At 39.7% G+C, this 20,189-nt stretch overlaps 1 protein-coding gene across 8 annotated transcripts; it reads right to left on the bottom strand.

Moving 5' to 3' along the window:
* Positions 1 to 1,775: 1,775 nt before the first annotated feature.
* Positions 1,776 to 20,126, bottom strand: LOC115420871 (ELKS/Rab6-interacting/CAST family member 1). 8 transcript variants are annotated; one of them, XM_030136448.1, is made up of 22 exons: positions 19,958 to 20,126; positions 17,901 to 18,691; positions 17,581 to 17,769; positions 14,227 to 14,518; positions 13,542 to 13,669; positions 13,372 to 13,446; positions 13,125 to 13,280; positions 12,868 to 13,035; positions 12,418 to 12,585; positions 12,115 to 12,252; positions 11,850 to 11,990; positions 11,458 to 11,598; positions 11,114 to 11,307; positions 10,614 to 10,625; positions 9,534 to 9,669; positions 9,305 to 9,436; positions 9,014 to 9,070; positions 8,302 to 8,462; positions 7,965 to 8,112; positions 7,366 to 7,461; positions 4,984 to 5,169; positions 1,776 to 2,725 (listed from the first exon to the last, which is right to left on the bottom strand). In XM_030136448.1, the coding sequence occupies exons 2-22, from the start codon at positions 18,444 to 18,446 to the stop codon at positions 2,588 to 2,590; spliced, it is 3,402 nt and encodes a 1,133-aa protein (XP_029992308.1). In that variant the 5' UTR covers positions 18,447 to 18,691; positions 19,958 to 20,126; the 3' UTR covers positions 1,776 to 2,587. The 8 variants fall into 8 exon arrangements, with proteins under 8 accessions (XP_029992308.1, XP_029992309.1, XP_029992310.1 ...); XM_030136449.1 differs by having other exon boundaries at positions 19,852 to 19,959; XM_030136450.1 differs by lacking the exon at positions 19,958 to 20,126 and having other exon boundaries at positions 9,540 to 9,669; positions 17,901 to 18,446.
* Positions 20,127 to 20,189: the final 63 nt, after the last annotated feature.

Here is a 20,189-nt window from a genome sequence, read left to right as displayed (position 1 = left end):
CACTTCTTTCCTCAGTTTTTCTGCTGAGGACACTAACTCAACGGTCATTTTGTTCAGAGCAGCTCGCCCTTTAAAATTCTGTGCAAACATTCAATGCATATCCATACAGTAAACATTTTTATATATATGTATTATATTTTTATATATATCTCTATAGAACATGACTTTCTGTAAATTATGGCAGTACTGTCACACACACACATTTTGTCCTGAAGACAAAAGTAGACACAAAAGACAACTGCACTGCTTTTCTGATTTTTTAAAAGAATGCACAACACCTTCCACGTAATTACCTTTATTCAGTCACTGTACGTGTTAAATATCACGTTATTTACAAACTGATCTAAAAAGTCTAAATCTGCTGAAAAGTGACTTTCATTTCCTGCAAATGTAGATGCACTTAGTAATAATTAAAAACCTCAGCCCTGAAGATTTCAAAAAAGACAAGAAAAGGAGGCATCACTTGCATTTGTAAGTGATCTGAAAAATACAAGAAAAAGAGGGAGTCACTTGCATTTTTCAGTGATTCCAATCGATGAACTGAAGATCAAGTGGGCTTTACGTAATATCTATAGAAACTTTGGATGAGACTGAATGATCAGTGGATCGGATCGAAAATTCTTACATCATGCCTTAGCACCAATATTACAGAGGAATAATTATCCCTGCATTAGGTCCAGTACTGATCTCTGTGCATGCTCCAAGGCCACTAGAACGTTCTCAAAAGAAACATTGCATACCTTATAAACAAGTGGACGTGTGCAAAACCATCTGAAAAAAGTAATACGTCACCAAGAATAAAAGCTTTTTTGTTTTCCTCTCTCTCATCCACATTTGAGAACTTAGTATGTAACTAAAAGCTGACCTGATCTGGGTCAAAGGTCAGGCCCTGATCCCCCTCTCATCCCATTAACCTGGCCACAGACCACGCAGTAACACGTACCTAAAACCTAAGCTGTCCAGAGACAGGCCGATGGCTTCGAGTTGGAACAACATTTGGAGATGAACATGCTGCATGTATTTGGTAAGAACGTGGCATTTCCTAAGTGTTCCACGTCCACCACTGGCAGCTACTGCATTTCTAAATCCAACTCGCTACTAAACAAGCATCTACATGGCTCGATGTACCTGCTGAAACCAGCTCATCTCTGCTCCCCTCTGGATGTAGCAGCTCCCCAGCTCTTCAAGACAAACAGTGCTTTCTAGTCCCATGTGCAGAATCTGAGAGGTTATAGGACCGAGTTAGAAGTCGGTGAGGTAACTGTGCTTAATTGCGGAATTTTCGCTGTGAATGATGCAGTCTAGGGAGACTGAAGCTGGCAGTTTGCGCCGAGACATTTTGGGGTATTTGCCTCAATCAGCCTTTGTCGTGCGATTCATTCGTCCCTGACAAACCGGTGTGAAATGACATTAACAAAAATCAACTTCGGCATGTTCACAAATTTAACTTTTAAACACCTAAACAGGCACCATTAGCCAAAAGCATCAGCTGATCTAAAATATTAATAACTTTTGATCCACTAATCCTATCAATGTATGTAAATAATTTAGGCAAAATGCAGTTTCTCAGCTTTTCATCGTGATCAGATATGACCCATTTGGATGTTCAGAGAATCTGTAGTGAATATGGAAACACATTTTCTACAACACTGATTCACCAGTAAAATGCATGGAATTTGATAAATGACAAGGGTTGTAGACATTTGGTTTTATGTGCAGTTAATGATATATTTGTCCTCAGTTTTCTCTGTTGTGATATATTTCACTCAGAGCTTTTATGAACATCTACATGATCAGTAAATTAAATACATGAAAATACCTGATTTTTGTTTTTTAAAAAAAATGCTAAATGAAATGGTGATATATGGCTTAAAGGTTAAATGTGGCCGATCAGTAATTAAAATCCATCCACAAATGGCAGTGGCTTCCAATGGTTATCTGCTGTATTCATCATGTTTCACAGATTTCTTTTGATTGAATTTGTGCTTTGTTATAATATAACAATAATGAAATCCTCACTTTTTATATAAGGAAGATTGCTTCGATTCCCTGGCAAAGAGACTGAAATAAACAACTACAAAAAAACAAATGCTGCATATAAAAGTTTTAAAAAACATTTTAAACATAATGCATCCTTATAGTACTTTTCATGTACTTCTAGTATGCTGCTCTCTGCTTAAAATGTCATTATGTGTGTACTTTAGCGTTCCTTCTCCCACTGTTCCCAAACCTCGCCATCTGCCATCTCCTTCATTAAATCAGCAGACCTCAGCCTGCAGTCGATACTTGTTTGAAGTGCCATATTTAACAGCGCTGCGGTTGAATTTGTGAACACCCTTGATTTGATTTTTGCGAGCCTGACATCAGAGCGACACATGTGACAGGAAAGCACTCGGCAGTCGTAAAGTTTCGATCTGGGGTGGACGAGGGGAGCGAGGCAGAGCGGCTCAGCGGTGTGCGATAATGCCCCCGAGCTCTTCGGTCTTCCTTCCGGAGCCTGGTCAGATGGAGGTAGGGACGCCCGGGTTTAGGAACAGGTTTGTCTGAAGACCAGGGCTCAGTCGTGTCATGTCTGAGGTCAGCGTTGTCAGCAGGACTCCTCCAGGGCATTGACCACCTGCTCCAGGATATCAGGGCAGTAGTCTGCGATCTGCTGCAGAACTGAGTTGGCGTATTCCTGCAGCTCTCCGCTCTCCTTCTCACACACCTCCAGCTCCCGCTCCAACTGCACGCAAACAAAACAAACATACACTCATTCACTTTTAACCCAAAGCTTCATCTACTGATGACAACTGAATGAGTATCTGGTAACATGCTGCTGATTTTTATCCTGCAAGGGGCAGGCAAGGGGTGTTGTTTTTGGTTGTTTTTGTTTCTTTGTTAACACTCTAGCAGCAAAACTACTGGTTGAATTCATAACAAATTTGGGTTATAGATTGCCAGTGACCCAGAATAGATGTCATTACATTTTGGGAAAAGTACGTCAAAGTTTCATTTTTAAGAATCTTTTAAGACTTTTTTTTTTTCCCCATTTACTTGTAAAGGGCGAAATTTCACATGTCTGTAGCAGCAAAGCTATTGCTTGAATTCAAACCAAATTTGGTTTATAGATTGCCAGTGACGCAGAATAGATGTGGTTACAGTTTGGAAAAAGTAGGTCAAAGTTCACATTTTTATGAAGTTTTAAAATCTTTTTTCCTCTCCCATTTACTTATAATAGGCGAAATTTCAAATGTCTACAAAAACATCAATTTTGTTTCAATTTACTTCAAACTTGGTACATATATAGAGGCAGTTGTTATGCTGACATCACCACACGCTTAGACATGATGACATCAACTGGATCGATGCCAAAATAAGCTACAATACGTGTGAGGGGCGGGGTTTGTTGTGACTGGCACCACTTGTTCTTCATGCTACAACCGACACTAATTTTGGCATCAAGTGTGAACATGTTGGTAGCTTGAAATTTTATTTGTATAGACTTTAGTTTGTCAGCTTTGATCAAATTTCTTGTCTAAACAGCAGTATTTAATATTTCATGAGATTTAAAAATGTAGACATTTTAGAACATCCTCCAATTCTGATAACATTTTTGATCTCTCTGTAATGAATTTTAACACTCATTAAGATTTTCAAGGAAATTCAAATGATTCCTCTTGGGGAAAGCTACAGTCAAAATGTAGCTTCTTGAACTCCAATCCTGCATTTAACAGGATGTGTGGCAATCCTTTTTTTTTTTTTTTTTAAATGCAGGACCAAATAACTTCTAGATATGACAGAACAAGATTAACACTACACAGAATCAACACTTGGTTTCAAGAGAATGTAAACTAATGGAGATTTTGTAATTAATGATCATTCATCTACGTTGAAAAAAAAAAAGCTGTTTTTTTTTTTTTTTACCCCAGAAGATGTTTGTTAAATATGAATTTAGAATAGCTGTTTATATAAATACATGCTGCAAAAATGTATCTTTTTCAGCATCATGAGTGATCCATGATTTAAAGTTTTTAAATATATACTTCATTTGCACTGTTGTCCTTTTATACAGCACTATTATCTCTATACCATTTGGTCTTTACGCTATTTGTACAGTTTTGTGAAGAAAATGCCTTAATTTTTTTTCCCCCTATAAGCCTGTTACTTTTACACTATATTTTAAAACATATATTTATTTTATAGTGCATGAGAGCTAAAGTCAAATTCCTTCTTTGTGTGCACAAACTTGGCCAATAAAGCCAATACTGAAATAGATTTCTTTGCTAAAATTAGATGTTGAATATGTGCAATATCAACAACCAAAAATTACCAAAAAGCAGCACATCCATTGGTATCAATGTGTCATCTAAAAATTAATAATTTTAACTCTTAATATCAACCCTATAAATGACATACCTACATGGAAAAGAATATAAGAGGTTTGTTTTGCATGTGATCAATCATAACCTTTAAACACTCAAATATCACTTACATTGCGCATATCACAGATGAAACCTAACTCATAGGGCTGCATCAGTAGAGTAAAGCAGTGTTTAGGTTTTTCCAAGGTCTTTTGAACTTAGTTTTCACATGCCTCTTTTTTTCCCCAAGAAAATCCATAAAATTAGCAGGAAGGTGAATTGGTATAAAATAACACATAAGACGCAGGTCAACATGGATAACAGACTTAAACTAGAAGCACTGGGAGAGCACAGACCTCCGCCAAGGCAGATCAGTGCCCCGGATTTGGATGAAAATTTCAGGAAATGTTGATACTGGCACAAGGAACAAACAATTAAATTTTGGTGGTGATCGGGGGTGGGGGGGGCCACAGGGGCTCACTGATCCACCTTGGCAGAGGTCTGTGCTCTACGGGTGCTTTTCTAGAAAAGACAGCACATAACTTTCTTAACTTTTTGAGTTATCTTGCACACAAAGACAAACCAACGCCGACAAAAACATAACCTCCTTGGCGGAGGTAAAAAAAGTCTTCATTGTTACCTGTTCGACACTCATCTTCTGGAGCTCTTCCTCCCAGTCTTCGGGGTCGCTGTGGTGATAGTGAGAGGGTGGCGTGAGCTGGCTGAGGATGCTGGGGTCCCGGTCATGGCAGAGGTCTGTCAGGTGAGCGATGTAGAGCTTGAGCTTACTGCGGTTCTGGGACAGGGCTAGAAGAGGGGGTATCATCTGCGAGGATGGGTTAGATTTGGGGGGGGGGGGGGTGAGAAGTTGTAGAAAAGAAAGGAAAGGGAGTCAAGGGCATGAGAAAGGGGTAAGGGGAAGAGATGAACAAAAACTAAAATCAGATCTTAAACAGACAACGCTTTCCAACAGGTTTCTAAAAACAGATGAATGCTTCTGATTCAGGTGCTGAAAATAATGCAAGTACACTGCACAAAACATAATTAGGATGAAAACACAGCAACAGACTTGAAAGAACTTTGCTTTTCATGTCTGAAACCAAAATCAAGCATCAGCCACCTGCATGCATGTGCGTGAAACCATCACCACCTCACATCCTGCACCTTATGTCAGATCAAGCAAACTGTGTTTTCATGGTCTGCTGCTTTTGTGATGTGGGTGTGATCACACATTTATGTCTGTCTCTCTAAACCTGACAAAATATTACATCACCTTACTGAAATGATTTGAGCTTAACACAGCTGTTTTGCATTACTGTGAATACTGTCACCATTTGCCAATATAAAAATAGCTGGATGAAACTGGTTATTTTCCACCGTTTGAAATTTGCCACTTCAGTTGTATTGGCACCTGTTTTGTATTTAAGGGCGAAGTCAAGTGAAGGTTAATATCAAAAAAATTAAATGACAATAATCTACACCAAACTTATATTTTTGGGTAGGTAATTACTTATATTTTCAAGAAAATGTTTTTTGAAATGAGAAAAAAATGTGTGAAAAAAAAAAAATTGAGGAGTTTTACAAGTGTAAATGCTTGGAAATTGACATTGTTTTCTGCTGTCATTCTGGGTTAATTTATAAACTCATAAATAAACTAAATTTATTCCAAATACATTGATATTTGACTATTATATTATTTATGTCATATTCTAAACATACAATGTTTAAAATTAATAAATGCATATATCTATGTAAAATGCACTTGAATATAATGTTAATATTATTCGTATGTTGTAAATTTTGTAAAAAAAAAAATATGTATATGATATTGAAAATTTAAATAAATAATGTTTAATTTGATATTTACTTTTGTTGTCCATTCATGACATTTTTGGCTTGTCCAGTCGTGACACTGCCATTTGTCAAAACTCTTGGTATTTAGGTATGATAAAATATATTTTTCCTCTAACCAATTATTAGGTTGTGAAATAGAGGGTTTAAGGTATACACTGAATACATTTTTTGATGAAAATGTCATGTCATAGGAACTTCACTTTTGAGAACTTTGTAATTCTTGCAAAAAATAGACCTTAATTTTTTGTCCATCTGTGACGTAGTAGTCTTTGTTATTTTTCATTAAAAATATTTGAAACTAAATTTTGCCCTTTGAGTATGTTTAAGATGGCATTTAGACCTTTCCAATTATGTGTAATATTTGTCTTACACTTGTCTGGTTCAAAAGTTATGAATCAGAAAATAATTGGCTGTCCATCCATGACGCCCTTGAGTTAAGTCAAATCTGCTCTGGGCACATGTGTAAAACACTATAACTTGTACTGTTAAGCATAAGGAATAGTAAGTGATCTGTCCTGTATGTGGCTCAATGTGTCCAATCAAGTGATTTACTCAACTCCCAATAACCTTTAGTCCTGATGCCACACTTGCCTGTGGGGGTCAAAATGTGAGCAGATAATCATTAGAATCAGAGCAGCGGCATGCAAAGCTAAGAAGCCTCTTCTCCTCTCATCCTCTTAGCTTATGCATGCAAACATAACAACACACACCACTGATTCCTATCCCACACGACACATAACTGAGTAAAAGCACAGGATGAGTGGACAGAAAGACTGAGCAGTGACGATGATCAACATTGGACACGACAAAAAAAAGGTAAACATGCCACATAACAACAATGAAAAGAGTTGTGACACATCTGGCTTTTTATACAAAGCTCACCCTTCTGAATAAAATAGCTGAGAGAGAGGGAGGGAGGGCAAAAGTTCGGCTATGCCCAAATACCCTCCTCATCATCCTGTTAGCCACAAGTTAAGCCAATCGCAGCATTGGAAAGGAATATGTAGTTAGTGTGTATATACATAAAACATCCATGTTAAATCATACATGTTCCCTTAAAAATCACACAAGAATCAGTGTTAAACAGTCAGAGAAAATTTTAGACAGGCAGTGATAAGCTGAAGGGAAGACATGATCCGAGCTAACAGATAGTTTAATCCGATCTAACCTGGTCCGGAGAGGGTTTGTGATTTGTTTGGTCAGGGACAGTCTTCAGATGGTCGTCCTCATAGTTGTCTGCCATCAGCTTCATTCTGTTCTGAGTCTGTATATTAAAAGACAAAAGACTAGTAAAACATATGTGTCTCAAAAAAAAAAAAAAATCAGGAACATTAATCAGAATATTATATAATTACTCCAATTTGCAGAATTTAGGATGTGAATGATTACATAAGTGAAAAAAAACTGTGAAAGGAGTCATTTGAGAGCCAGTCAGACTGCTTTCTGATATGGAGCCATTGTTTTACTTTACTCTAAATGGATCATTGTCAGCAGGGAGGACGTTTGACAGCAGACAAAAAGAATAAACTGCTTGTATGAGCAAAATAATGGAACAGTGTTTCATACAAAAACAAAACAGTGGGATGTGGTATGTAATTTAGAGATGTTCCTGGTGAACACATAATTATCAGAGACATTGTTCTTTCACAACGTTCCTTCAGTCTATATGAGACAAACGGCAAAGATGCAGCAAGATGAGTGTGTGGTCATGATGAGGCACCTGAAAGGAACTAAATGTCACACAATAGACAGAAGCCTCCTCCCCACCTGCTGCTTGAGCTGCTGCACCAGTCTGTCCTTCTCTCGCTTCAGCTGCGCCACTTCATCCTGGGTTTTCTTCTTCTTTGATGAGGACAACTCCAACAGTGCAATGTTAGCGTCCTTCTCGCTAATTGCAGACAACAGCGCCTCCTGTCTGTTAGATGGAAAACAACACCATGACATTTAACCATACAGGTAAATAGTTCAATTGTCATTTATTATTCATAGCACAACATCATCCTGCCAGCTGGGGAAGGCCAGAATTGGATGACATTTTACACAGTGAAGGTAACAATCAATAATCCAGACTCTAACTCTACCCCACTGCGTGTATAAGTCTTACTTCATCTCCAGCACTTCCTCCAGGTGTTTTCTGCGCTCAGCTCGTAGGGTTGTGAGGTGAGCCTCTTTCTCACATAGAGACTGCTGGGTGGAGGCCAGCTTGGCTCTCATGGACTCCAGCTCCTGCTTCACTTTCTCCATGGCCCCCAGCAGCTCCTCCATCTGCAGACACACAAACAAACAATTCAAACCTGAATAGAACAAAGACAGATTATAGATTGAATCCATCAGTGAAAGCGCTGGGCTTCTCTTTGAAAAAGACTCGCAAATATGAACTGTTTTAATAAGAGGCAGGGGCTGCAGGTGTCATGTGGGCCGTTGGGAGGGACTGGGGTTCAACTATAACACAGGTGGGCGGCAAAACGTACCTATTAAAACTACAGCACTACATTTAATTTACCTGGTATTTGCTCACACTGTGAACCATTTGGCTTCTGTATCATAAAATCAGTTAGTTGATTGAATGTGAGCGTTAATATTCACAAGATAGAATTTCTTGGTCACTTCATATGTGAGCCCACCCCATAATTAAGCACCCCGTTTTGTTTTATAAGCAAAAACCAGGCAAACTAACAAAAAAAATACAGTGAGTGGAAATAACGGCAGCACCGGACAATATTGCAATCAGCGGTAAAATACTGTCAAGTGTTGCTGTTATTGTATACACTTCACTGTGAGTGTTGTTCACTGATGGAGGTCACAAATACTCATACCTTAGACCACTTAAGGTGGGCGAGGTTGGACTCATGCATTGGTTTGAGTGAGTGCTTCTGCGGTGTGTAGCAGAGAGAAAACAAGAGAAAACGACAAGCAGAGATAAAAGAGCTGAGGAGGTGGAAGCCAGTGGACAGGAAGGAAGAGAAAGGAGTGAGAAACACCATAACGACAGCAAAAAGGTGAGGAAGAAAGAACCTCAGCATAGTGGTTTTCTTATATTATCTGTATTTAGATGCATGTGGTGGAGGCTCTCCTGGTTTGACAGGAGGTGGGGTAGTATTATGTACCTGTTTCTCCTGGAGAGACCTGGCAGCCTCCTCCTGTGCCAACACCATCTCACGCTCAGCAGTGATTTGAACACTCTCTCTTAAGGCCTCCTCCAGCTCCTCTATACGCTCTGTCTTCTGGCGAATGGTGTCCTGAAGAAAAGGATCAAACAGAAGTTGTTAAAAATCCACCTAACAAGACAGTTCCAGTAAGTGTGAACTAGCAAGGTTCACACAGCCAAAGTCTCACCTTCACCTGTTGTGATGTCTCAGACAGGTTGTCCTCTCTCTTTCTGGCCTCCTCCATAAGTCGAGCGTTCCTGCTCTTCTCCACCTGCTCCTTGTGCTTCAGAGATGCCACCTTCTTGGACTGGTCCTTCATCTGCCTATGGGGTCACCGTGAAATAAAAGACAGGCAGTTATATTGTGTTTCGAATATGTTTATCACAAAATAAGCACAAGAAAAATCCCTCCTGCCATACTGATTTTTTTGGGAGTAAGTTTTCTCATTCTTGCTGTTGTATCTTTTATCTACAAATTATTAGTGCAACTAAACATCCAAGTAATTTACATTTTACTAGTTTCTCTCTAGAGTGAGAAAACGTAGAGTGAAGTCAAACTGAACTTACAATGGCAGGTCAGACTCACAGTAAGTATTAAACAAATCAAGTACTGCAATTTTATCTGCGAGATGGTTTATTCATATGTGGGTAAAAGGTTCGATCAACTATGTCAAATATTGCAGAATTCTACATATATGCCTGACAGTCAAATCATCCACATAACTGACTGAAAAAGTTTTATCTCTCATCCAAGAAACTTTCAGTTGGTGGAGTCTCTTGGATGAAAGATGAAACGTTTTCACCAACAAAACCAGCCCAGTTGAACAAAAAACAACTAAGGACACATAACTGATTATATACCATGTTGTAAGTCCATTTTAAGATTATAGCTGATTGATTACAGCACACAAAAACTCAAGCGCTTAATAAAAGGCACATTAAAATCAGCTGTGAACAAACAAAAAAAATGCAGAAAGGTCTTTTTAAGACACTCTGAAAAGGAAAATTAAAACCACCTTACAGATTTGCTAAGGCAGAATTTTACACAACTGCCGAAAGCCAGCATCAGGTTTGACACAGGCAAAAGACCAAATAATAATAGGAAGGAAAAATGAGTATCAGAGGTAAAGAGGAAAGCCAGAGAGTCAGGAGAGGGCAGTGGCTTACGGCTCCACATAATACAAAGATGTAAAGAAAAACAAAGGCAGAGAAATATAAGAGGGGAGAAGAAAAAAATAAGCAGTGAGAAAAAGAGTGTAGATACTAACCTGGAGGCCAAACTGGAGGAATGAAAGATTTCCGTGCAACGACAAGAAAGCAGTAGGAAGAGAGAAAACAGACTCAGACCAAGAAGAGTAAATATGAAGGAAGGGGATGACCGGGGAGCTCATACACACCAGCTCTGAGATTATATGGTCGACTGTGATGTAATCAAGGCACATATAGAAGGAAACCACAAATACCACAAAAACCACAATAACATTATATGAGTGAAGACTTGTCAAAGGCACGTTACTAAGCTTTTACAGCAATACTTGTAAAGTGCCAAAAGACAAGTAGGGAAACTTTTTATATGCTCAGTTTTATGAGTGACATGACATGACTGACGGAAAGTCCAGACCAAAAGAGATGGAAACCGATCACAAAAATGTTCAAACACGACACAAAACACCATGTAAATACAGATGGAACCAGATTTTCTACATGAACCATTGTCAAAATCATCATCATCTATACTCTTAAGGTCATCGTACATGTGTCCACGTACCTCTCCAGCTCATTGATCTTTTTGTCCTTGTCATTCTTCTCATTCTCCATTTCCCGAAGGATCTCCAGTAGGCGGTCTACCTCAGCCTGGGCCTTCCCAGAATCCTCTCTGTGGCGGGCCACTTCCTGCTCGAGGCAATTAATGCGCTCTGCCAGTTCTGTGTTTGCCTGAGCCTCCAGGGCTGCATTCTGAGCCTTAACAGAAGGAGCGGATTAATTTATCTTAAATATGAAATGTGAGCATTTACACAGGGCAGCCAATGTCAAAATCATATGAAGTAAACATTAGGCAACATCATGTAGTTTCACAGGAACAGATAGTTTTCTTTATTTAAGGAGTCTCACTCTCTTTAGCTGGTTCTCCAGTTTGAGGCATTCCTCCCTCTTCTGCTCCAAGGCAATCTCCAGACTCTTGAGTTTAGAGTCTTTCTTCAGCCCTGAGGAGGCCAAGGATGATGCGTGCTCTTTAAGGTCCAACAGAGAGGTCTGCACATACAAACACCCACACCAAAAGAAGTACATATTACATTTTTTTCCAGTTTGTGAGAATGACAAATCATGGGGCTCAGGAGAATGCAAACACTTCTGATCTAATGCAGGCTACAAATACAGACTCAAGGCAAAGGCTTGTGGAAAAAAATGCTATTTGACAGCAAAGTTGCACTGTATTTATAGTCACAGGTTACAAGAGCATGTCTGTCTTTGTGTGAGTTTATGTTTATGCATCAATTTCTCACCTCTCTGTCTGACAGGTCTCCTTGCAGTAAGCTCAGTCGCTCCTTCAGTTCTTTCAGTTCCTTCTTGGTACAGTCAAGCTCTTCTCCCTTCTCCCGGTCGTCCCTGTCTCGCTGCTCCTTAAGACGCTCAATGATGCGCTCCTAAGTGGGAGCAGAATAAATGATCTCACAAACAATAACAAACCAAAAATATATATTGCTACAAATGAACACACACTAATAAATATTATGTCTGGTTTGCTGAAGCCCCACTGACTTAACTAACCTTTTCTGCAAGAGACTCCTCGAGTGTGGTGAGGGCAGTGTCAGTGTTGGAAGTGTCTGCCTGCAAAGACTTGACTCGCTCCTTCAGACTGCTCATTTGCTTCTCTTTATCCCTCAACTGCTCCTGTAGGTTCTCAATCTGTTGAGCAACCACAAGGACAGCCATCATCTCTCAGTATGGGCATTAAATAAAATGCATTTCCATTATTAAATATTATTATTAAATACATGAAATTAATTCAAGATAAGATAATATATTTTAGTGTTAATTTGCAAATTAGGAACACAAGGCAGTTCAAATCACCTTCTTCTGCAGCACATTCACTTTGCGCTCCTTAACCTCCAACATGTCTTTGAGGTCATGAATCTCCCCATTGAGCGTGCCCTTCTCCTCTGACACTTCTTGTATTTGTTTGCTCTTCTTATTCAGAGTTGCTTCTTTTTCTTCTAAGCGCAGGCGCAAGGCATCCACCTGACCACAAAAACAGGCAGATGGAATCAGCTTTAAATAATGACTTGAAAAATCAAATGAATGTAGGCGAAAGGAAAGAAAATAAGAAGTCTTTCTCAAAATACAGCAATACCGAGTATGTTAGTAATACTATCAAAATGCTAATGAAATATACAAAAGGGAAATTGTGTGATAGTGTGTCCCCAGATGGCAGCGCTTAGTTGGGAGCATGAGGAGACATCTCATGCTTCCTCCTCTAGTGTTGCTGTAAAACATGATCTGAAGTTCACACATAAGCTGTACCTCTGTCTGTAAGATGGCAGCTCGCTGCTCTTTGGCAGTTAGGGACTCTTTGAGGACTTCGATGTGCTGTTTGCTGTCTGAGAACTGATTAGTGAGTGTCTCCAGCTTTGTCTGCAAACCAAGCAACTCAGTGTCCTTCCTGGAGAGGTCCTGTTTCACCTGCTCCATCTAATAAACAGGTACAGCAGGGACAAAAGAGTCAACCAAAAACAAATGTGATTTACTCCAAATAAACTTCATATCATATTGTCTCCGACCTTATTCTTCATGAACTTGGTATGGCTACGGTAGACTTCCATCTGCTTCATTTCCTCCTGACGCTCTTCACAGCTCAGAAGTCCATTGGATTTCAGCATTAGCAGCTCCTCCTCCATGTCCCGCAAGCTCCGCTCCATTGAATTGATCTTAGCGTCCTGAGTTTGATGAAGGATTAACACATTTACTAAACCTATAGACAAGACTAAACACACCTCGAACACTCATACATACATATCCACTTCTCACCTTCATGTCTATGACAGTCTGTAGAGCTTTGGTTTTGGTGGATTCAGGGGTTCCCTCGTATCGACGGTGCAACTCCTGTTAGGTTGGACAAATATGAAATAAAATGTAGGTTTAAACCAGACAACAAATGAATCAGGGAGGAGAGATCCTATATTTGAACAGGACATCACCTCTCTTAGAGCAGTAATCTCTCTGTCTCTCTGGTCCAATAAACTCTCCAGGTGATGCCTGTGCATCTCTGCATCAGCCAATCTCCTGGTCCGCTCCTGGTCCTCCTCTGATGCTTTGGCTGATGGTCCTGAGACAGTAAACATATTTGCAGCTTTGTTGCCATTTAATGTGTAGGAAGTCATATGAGTGAGAAAACATGAGCTTTTACAATGAAAAGAGCCACAAGTACTGACATCAACTGCAAGTCCATCCTTAAAATACACCAACAACTATCCAACAGCTTAAGCACAAATACATTTAATAGTTTCTACATTATGGTTCAATAGTATAAGTATTTTTTGTACCACTGAATGGGTGGTATGGGTATTGGGGTATCCTGGTGCATATTATGCTTGGCCAAATGTGACATATCTGGTGTAATGTGGTCCCAATACCATTAGATACTAATTTGTTTGAAACCTATGCAATATATTAGTAAAGCAAGTGTAGGCTGCTATAAGTCAAAGGGTTGGGATGAAATGAGGGGGAAACACCATCACCAACAGCAGTCATGGCTTAAAAAAGATAAGATATATGCTTATAAAGACCCAAAATGCATGTGGTAAAAAAATATCACACTAGTCTTCACTGATGTGTGTATTAAGCCACAGTAATGCAAGGTGATCAACATGACTATCAAACTACCTTTACTCTGCAGCATCTCCAGGAGTTTCTTAATAGACTCGTCTCTGGCTCCTAGAGTTTGTTTTTGTGTGTCGATCCTCAGCTCCATCTCCTCAAGGGTTTTCCTTAGTAGGAAGAGTTCTTTGGCCTGCCTCTCGTGTTCAGCCTGTAGCCGTCGGTAGTTCTCCTCCGTAGGTTCAGATGACAGGGCCAGGTCCCGGCCTTGACTGGCTGGATCTTGCTGGAGCAACTGGTTCAGGTCCCGCTGGATCCTTAGCTCATCTTGAAGAGCCTGAACAGTCATCTGGAGGTGCTATGAACAAAAACGAGACATGTGCATTTGATATTTTCATCTGCATTTTTATTTTCCTTTATTAAAAATGATTAACAAAGGGAATGGAGAGTTAAAGGAAATAATTATCAGATTCACACTTCGATTCAACCACTTTATGATCTGGGCAATATTGTGTAACAACCTCTTAAAAATCAACCTCTAATCATGATTGAAAATTCAGCTGTGCCCTGACAGATACACCCCAAACAGCCCAGCTTTGTGGCCAGTGTTACATTTCATGCCCAGAGAAATGCAAGTTGTGAAACACAATCAGCCCAGTGTAGTATTGCATTGTTTGTGGCATCTGACGCCATGAACACTTGGCAGAGCTGCTGTGAGACAGTAACACAGGGCTGTGTTACACTCTGGTCTGAACCAGCTGCGAGCGTTTTCAGATGACAGAACAAAGAGAGAAGTCAGTGTCTGCCTTCGTTTCTCTCTATCCTCCTCCTCCTCCTCATCCAGCCCCCTCCTTTTCTTTCTTTGTCATTTTTTTCCCTCCTTCTCCTTCCACCGACAGACACCGCTCCTCTCCTCAAACATTATTCATCTACCTTGCTTGCTCTCGCCCTATCTCTTCCTACCAATATTCTCACCTCTCCTTTCACTAACCCTCCCTCTCCATCACCCTCTCTCCACCCTGTGACTAAGGCTGACTCACTGCTGTGACTGCACTGATCCACACCCCTACGTACACACACTGGCAGAGGGATGCTTGTACACACACCTTCCCCCTTCCTCAGCCCCCATATTCTCACTCTCTGCTTGAGGAGGAGAGATAAGAATCATGCATTTTAGTGAGGAGCCAAAAGCAGAGGGGATGCGATGCGCCGACTTAACTGATCCTGAGTCACTACTGGTAACGACACTGTGCAAACGGAACAGGATATCTGGCACATATCATCCATGGCAACAGTCAAGAAGTCAAAGTAGTGAAGATGCTCAGTGTGTGCCACATACAGTATGTTCTTTAATTCTCAGTCTCCTCTCATTTACATGTCATGTCTCCATGGAAAAAACATCATTCAAATGTTACAATTCCAAGGCACAGATTACTGAATAATTCATGATTTTATATATTACTTTTTTAAAATTACATATACTTAATATAAGTAATTTTCTTTACTAAGCCTACGTGTCATATATATCAACAACAAAGCAAAGCAGCACTTTGATGGGCATCAGTGCCCATTATGTACTGAAGAATAAATAATTTTTCAGTAAAACAAAGTACTGGTAAGCAGTGACTAGAGAAACATATTCACAATGAACATTTTATTACAAACACTTTGTATTTGGAATTTTTGTTTAGAAAGATGGTCTCTTAGGAAAGCACTCAACCTTATGTTTCAAGTTTAGATATTACCCAGCCTTACAACATCATAATGTCATAAAAGTTAAATAATTATTTGTGCATCTGACTTTCGTTTAGAAAAAAGCTCAAAGGAACACAGACTGAGTGTTAACAGTCGCTTGGGAACACTACAGCCAAAATAATCCAAGCATATACATGACACAATACAGAAGGAGCAAAGAACACAACCTTGCAAAGGCAGGCATATGCAGCTGGATCTCTGCTCAGTAAGGCCATGCAGTTAAACTGAAGCCATAATTAGCCTAATGTCTTGTGTGTGTGTTTGTGTTTCTTTACATGTGTGCATGGGTGGGAGGTGGAGGCTGATATATGAAAGCAGACATCTTTAAATTACAGCACCCACTGATTAGCCTCACTCTACATGGGCATTACTGGGAATTAGTCCACAGTGTGCTTCTGTGACTCAGCAGGAGTGAAAATACAAATTATACAGATCTGCCCATCTATTAAGACACAATGAAACAACAACTCTTTGTTAATGAAACTTAATTGGCATTTCCACAACATACTGCAGGTTTCAAAACAGACTCTATCCACTTTAATTAAACTGATATTATTGAATTAATAATTGAATTATTGAAATAACATTGAACATCTTTTGCAAGTATCTACATATATATGTTATGTAGGTACATAATACATATGTATTACATTAGATAGATAAAGACAGTACACCTTTCAACAGGCAGACGCATTTCCAAATCAGGTGTGTGACAGAGCAAGAAAACAATGAAAGTCACAAATGAAGAAGTAGTAAAAATAATGTAAAAATATAAAAATTGGGACATCTGAAGGAACAAATGAATAACTGTTAGGAAGAAAGACACCTCTACAACAGGGTTGCACAGCATGGTGACTGCAGTATGTCTAATGTGAGGAAGATGATATGATTTGCAATAAATAAAAAAAAACTTGTGAATTAATGCCATGTAATAGAAGTGTTAATGGCTAGCTAGGGCTTCATGTGGCCAAATTGTGTATGATTTTTCTTAGTCATTACATTTCAGACAGCTTTTGCAATGCTTTTGTCACCTACATTCCCATTGTGATCGTAATGAAGACTACAATAATTTAAATGGGCTATAGTTTTGTTTGCAGAGTTAACAACATTGTGAGCCAATGAATAGGAATTTAACTAAATATATATAGAAATGAAATTACTCAACAGTACTGATCTCAGCTGCTACTTTACAATACAAAACTACCAATAACATACAGTCAGTCGTTTATTTTCTGCAGTCCTTAAATTCACAAATACTGTATACCAAGTCTTTATTACAGTCTCCATATTTTCATCCTTTTCACCAAATGCAGCAATTTCCAAAACATGCAGAGATGCTAATGCAGCCATTAGGTTTATGGTGCCTTTCATCTGTTAAGTATGAGCATATACTATAGCTGTGTATAAGAGGATTAACTACATGTACAAAAACTGCCTCTAACCTATGGAAAGCGAGAGGGGGAAAAAGAGATGTGGTATTATAACTGATGCAACGGGTAAAATGCAATTTTCTACTCAAAGAACCTCATCACACCAATTATGTGACAATTTAATTTACATAACTGCATGACATCTACAAAAAATTTAAAGACATGAATTTCAGTGATCAAATCAAATAAACAGTTAAAAATAAAAAAAAAAATAAAACCCTGTGGGAACACTCACCTGTGCTTCATCTTGAATCACACGGTACTGTTCCTTCCACACAGTGATCTTAGAAACCTCATCCTTCCTAAGTGCTCGCTCCTTTTTTAACTCAGGGCTCCAGAAGGTTTTGATGGAATTCATGGAGGAACTGAGCTTGCTTTCTTTAACTTCCACCTCTCGCCGCAGCATCTCATTCTCACGCAGAACCTAACGGGATATGAAAAGGGAGGCTCAGGAAGTCAGATGGTCTGTCAAACCAAGCATACAACCTCTTCATTTAAATTCTACAACTTTTATGACAGATAAGCTGCAAACTGGGAGGAAAACTCATAAAATACCTCTTTGAGCTGAGCCTGGAGGTCAAGGATGGTGTTGTCTCTGGCCTGCCTTAGAGAATGGGGCACAGTGGAGGCCATGTGGTGGTCCCCAAAAGCCAGAGCATCGCCTGCCATCATGCCTGCTGGTAGCACAGCATTGGCAGGCACTGTGGTGGAAATGTTAGGAGTGCTAGCAGCCACACCACCACTGCCACTACTCCTTGATCCATACGTCACCCTCTGTCTTCCCATAGTTGTAACTGTCCCACCACTTTTTGGAAGGTGGTCACCAGCCATGGCAACCTCATTGTCACTCAGGTACATTGGGCCTGAAGTGGCATAGGCAGCATTGAGGGACTGGATGTTCTCCATGGATAGGGTCTTGCCTCCTGCTCCACCAGGACCCCCTCCGCTCCCTCCGGTGCTGTTGGTTCGACGGTGTCCCATCCGAGGGGAACGGGGAAGGCGTGGGGAACGGCCAGATCCCTGATTACCTGTACCACCTCCATCTCTTCCTCCGCTATGGTTGGCATCCCCTCTGCCAACAGAGCGGGCACTACCATACATTTTTTACTAAATTAAAAAAATGGAGCCGAGATCAAAACTGGACTTGGACGTGTATATGTTCTGGATGATTTTGTAGTTGTGAGTTTCACAGACTATGTGAATATTTGGTGGCAATCCTGCTTCAACTGGAGAGTTGGCACTATTTTCATGACAAAGTACAAGTCTGATGCTCTCCAAATTCAGTGACAGTCTGTCCTCTTCCCACAGGAGATGTTACATCCAGTTATGCAGGAAATGACACCAATCTGCAAAGAAAACACAAAGTGTTGCAGTGTAGCATGCATAGTAGTAGTAGTGGCTATTCAATCAAAGTGTCCAGTGTAGTCTAATATAGAGTCTGGAGTCAGTTCTGGGTTTAAATGACCTTGTCCATTCCTGTTTTGGAAAATTATTTCGCAAAATAACAATAATAAAGGATGTCTAGTGTGTGTTTAAATAAGATAATAGTTAAGGCAGCTATGTTATGGAATAAAACCTTTGTAATTGCAAAATTATTCTCAGATAGGGATCCTTGGTACTAAATCGATGCTTATTGTCCTATTATCAATTTGTGCGAGAACATGTATGAGAAAAGATTTGTTACATGATGCTTTAAGCTGTAGAATGTAGAAGATATAAAATAACAGTGATATGAGGTTTTTCCAAGTCAGAGCCCTCCAATGTCGTCGGTCATCGGAGACAATTTTTTTGCATACTGAACAAATTTTATTTTAGTGCAACTAGTCTTTAACCAGTACTTATAGAAAGTAATGTGCGATATGTTCCTCCCTGTTGTAATTCGGCTCTCTGTTGTAAAACTATGTTTTCAGTAAATATCCTCAGCCATTTAACTGGATAGCCTGCGTGGCCATGCTAACAGCTAACATAACGTTACGTTAACATACCGGCTAACAGTAAATGTTCTCACTTCTACCATCACTCGTTTTCCCTAAATTGTTGTCTTTTGCATTAAGAAGTGTCAACCGAGTCGTATAGTGTGACTATGTTCCAAATAATGAATCTGTGAATCATTTTCCCGATGTGCTGACGCTATGGATTAAAACTAGCAAGGGAGGGAAAAGGGGATTGTCCGTGGTGGACATTGCAAGGAAAAAAAGACTCCCAGCTTGTAAAATAACACGAACAGGAATAATAGTCGGATACATAGATAGCTGTATACCTGAAATGCATCAAATACGGTGTCAAAATGAGAAATGTTGAACCGATATGTGAGCATTTTGCACAATCCTGACGTTCCCGTACAGGGTTGGCTTTGGAGACACCCATATCAAACCCTATCCATTTTCCTGCTCCTCTATGTAACGGATACTCGTTTCAAGATACGTTTTTCTTTTCTTGTACTGGTCTTGAAATCGAGGACATGTCAATCAAAGTATCAAAATATCACATGTAAAGGTAAGCTCACCGCGACGTATAGAGGTAAGTCTGTCCAGTTTATGTGGTCAGGCAGGACCTCTATTTTTTCTCGCTAACACAATAGCCAATGGTGAAAATCTGACCCAACAAACTACCTTTTTCACTGTCTGGCGTAGATCAGATCGGTGCCAAGGCTGGATCCTCTGTCAAATGGAAAATGGCTCCAAATATTCTCATTTTACATTAGATAATCAATAGATGTGTATCTGATTTTGCCATCTTTTTGCCAGCAGTACTAGCGGCTCAGGAGAGCCAGGGCGCCTCAGTGACGTCAAGCCTCATGTGCGCGGTCACGACACTCCTCATCGCCACGCTTAAATTTTAAAC

This window comes from Sphaeramia orbicularis, chromosome 6 (genome assembly GCF_902148855.1).
Source record: "Sphaeramia orbicularis chromosome 6, fSphaOr1.1, whole genome shotgun sequence".
Taxonomy (NCBI): domain Eukaryota; kingdom Metazoa; phylum Chordata; class Actinopteri; order Kurtiformes; family Apogonidae; genus Sphaeramia; species Sphaeramia orbicularis.
The sequence above is the reverse complement of the archived record's forward strand: the minus strand, read 5'-3'. Positions and strand labels throughout refer to the sequence as shown.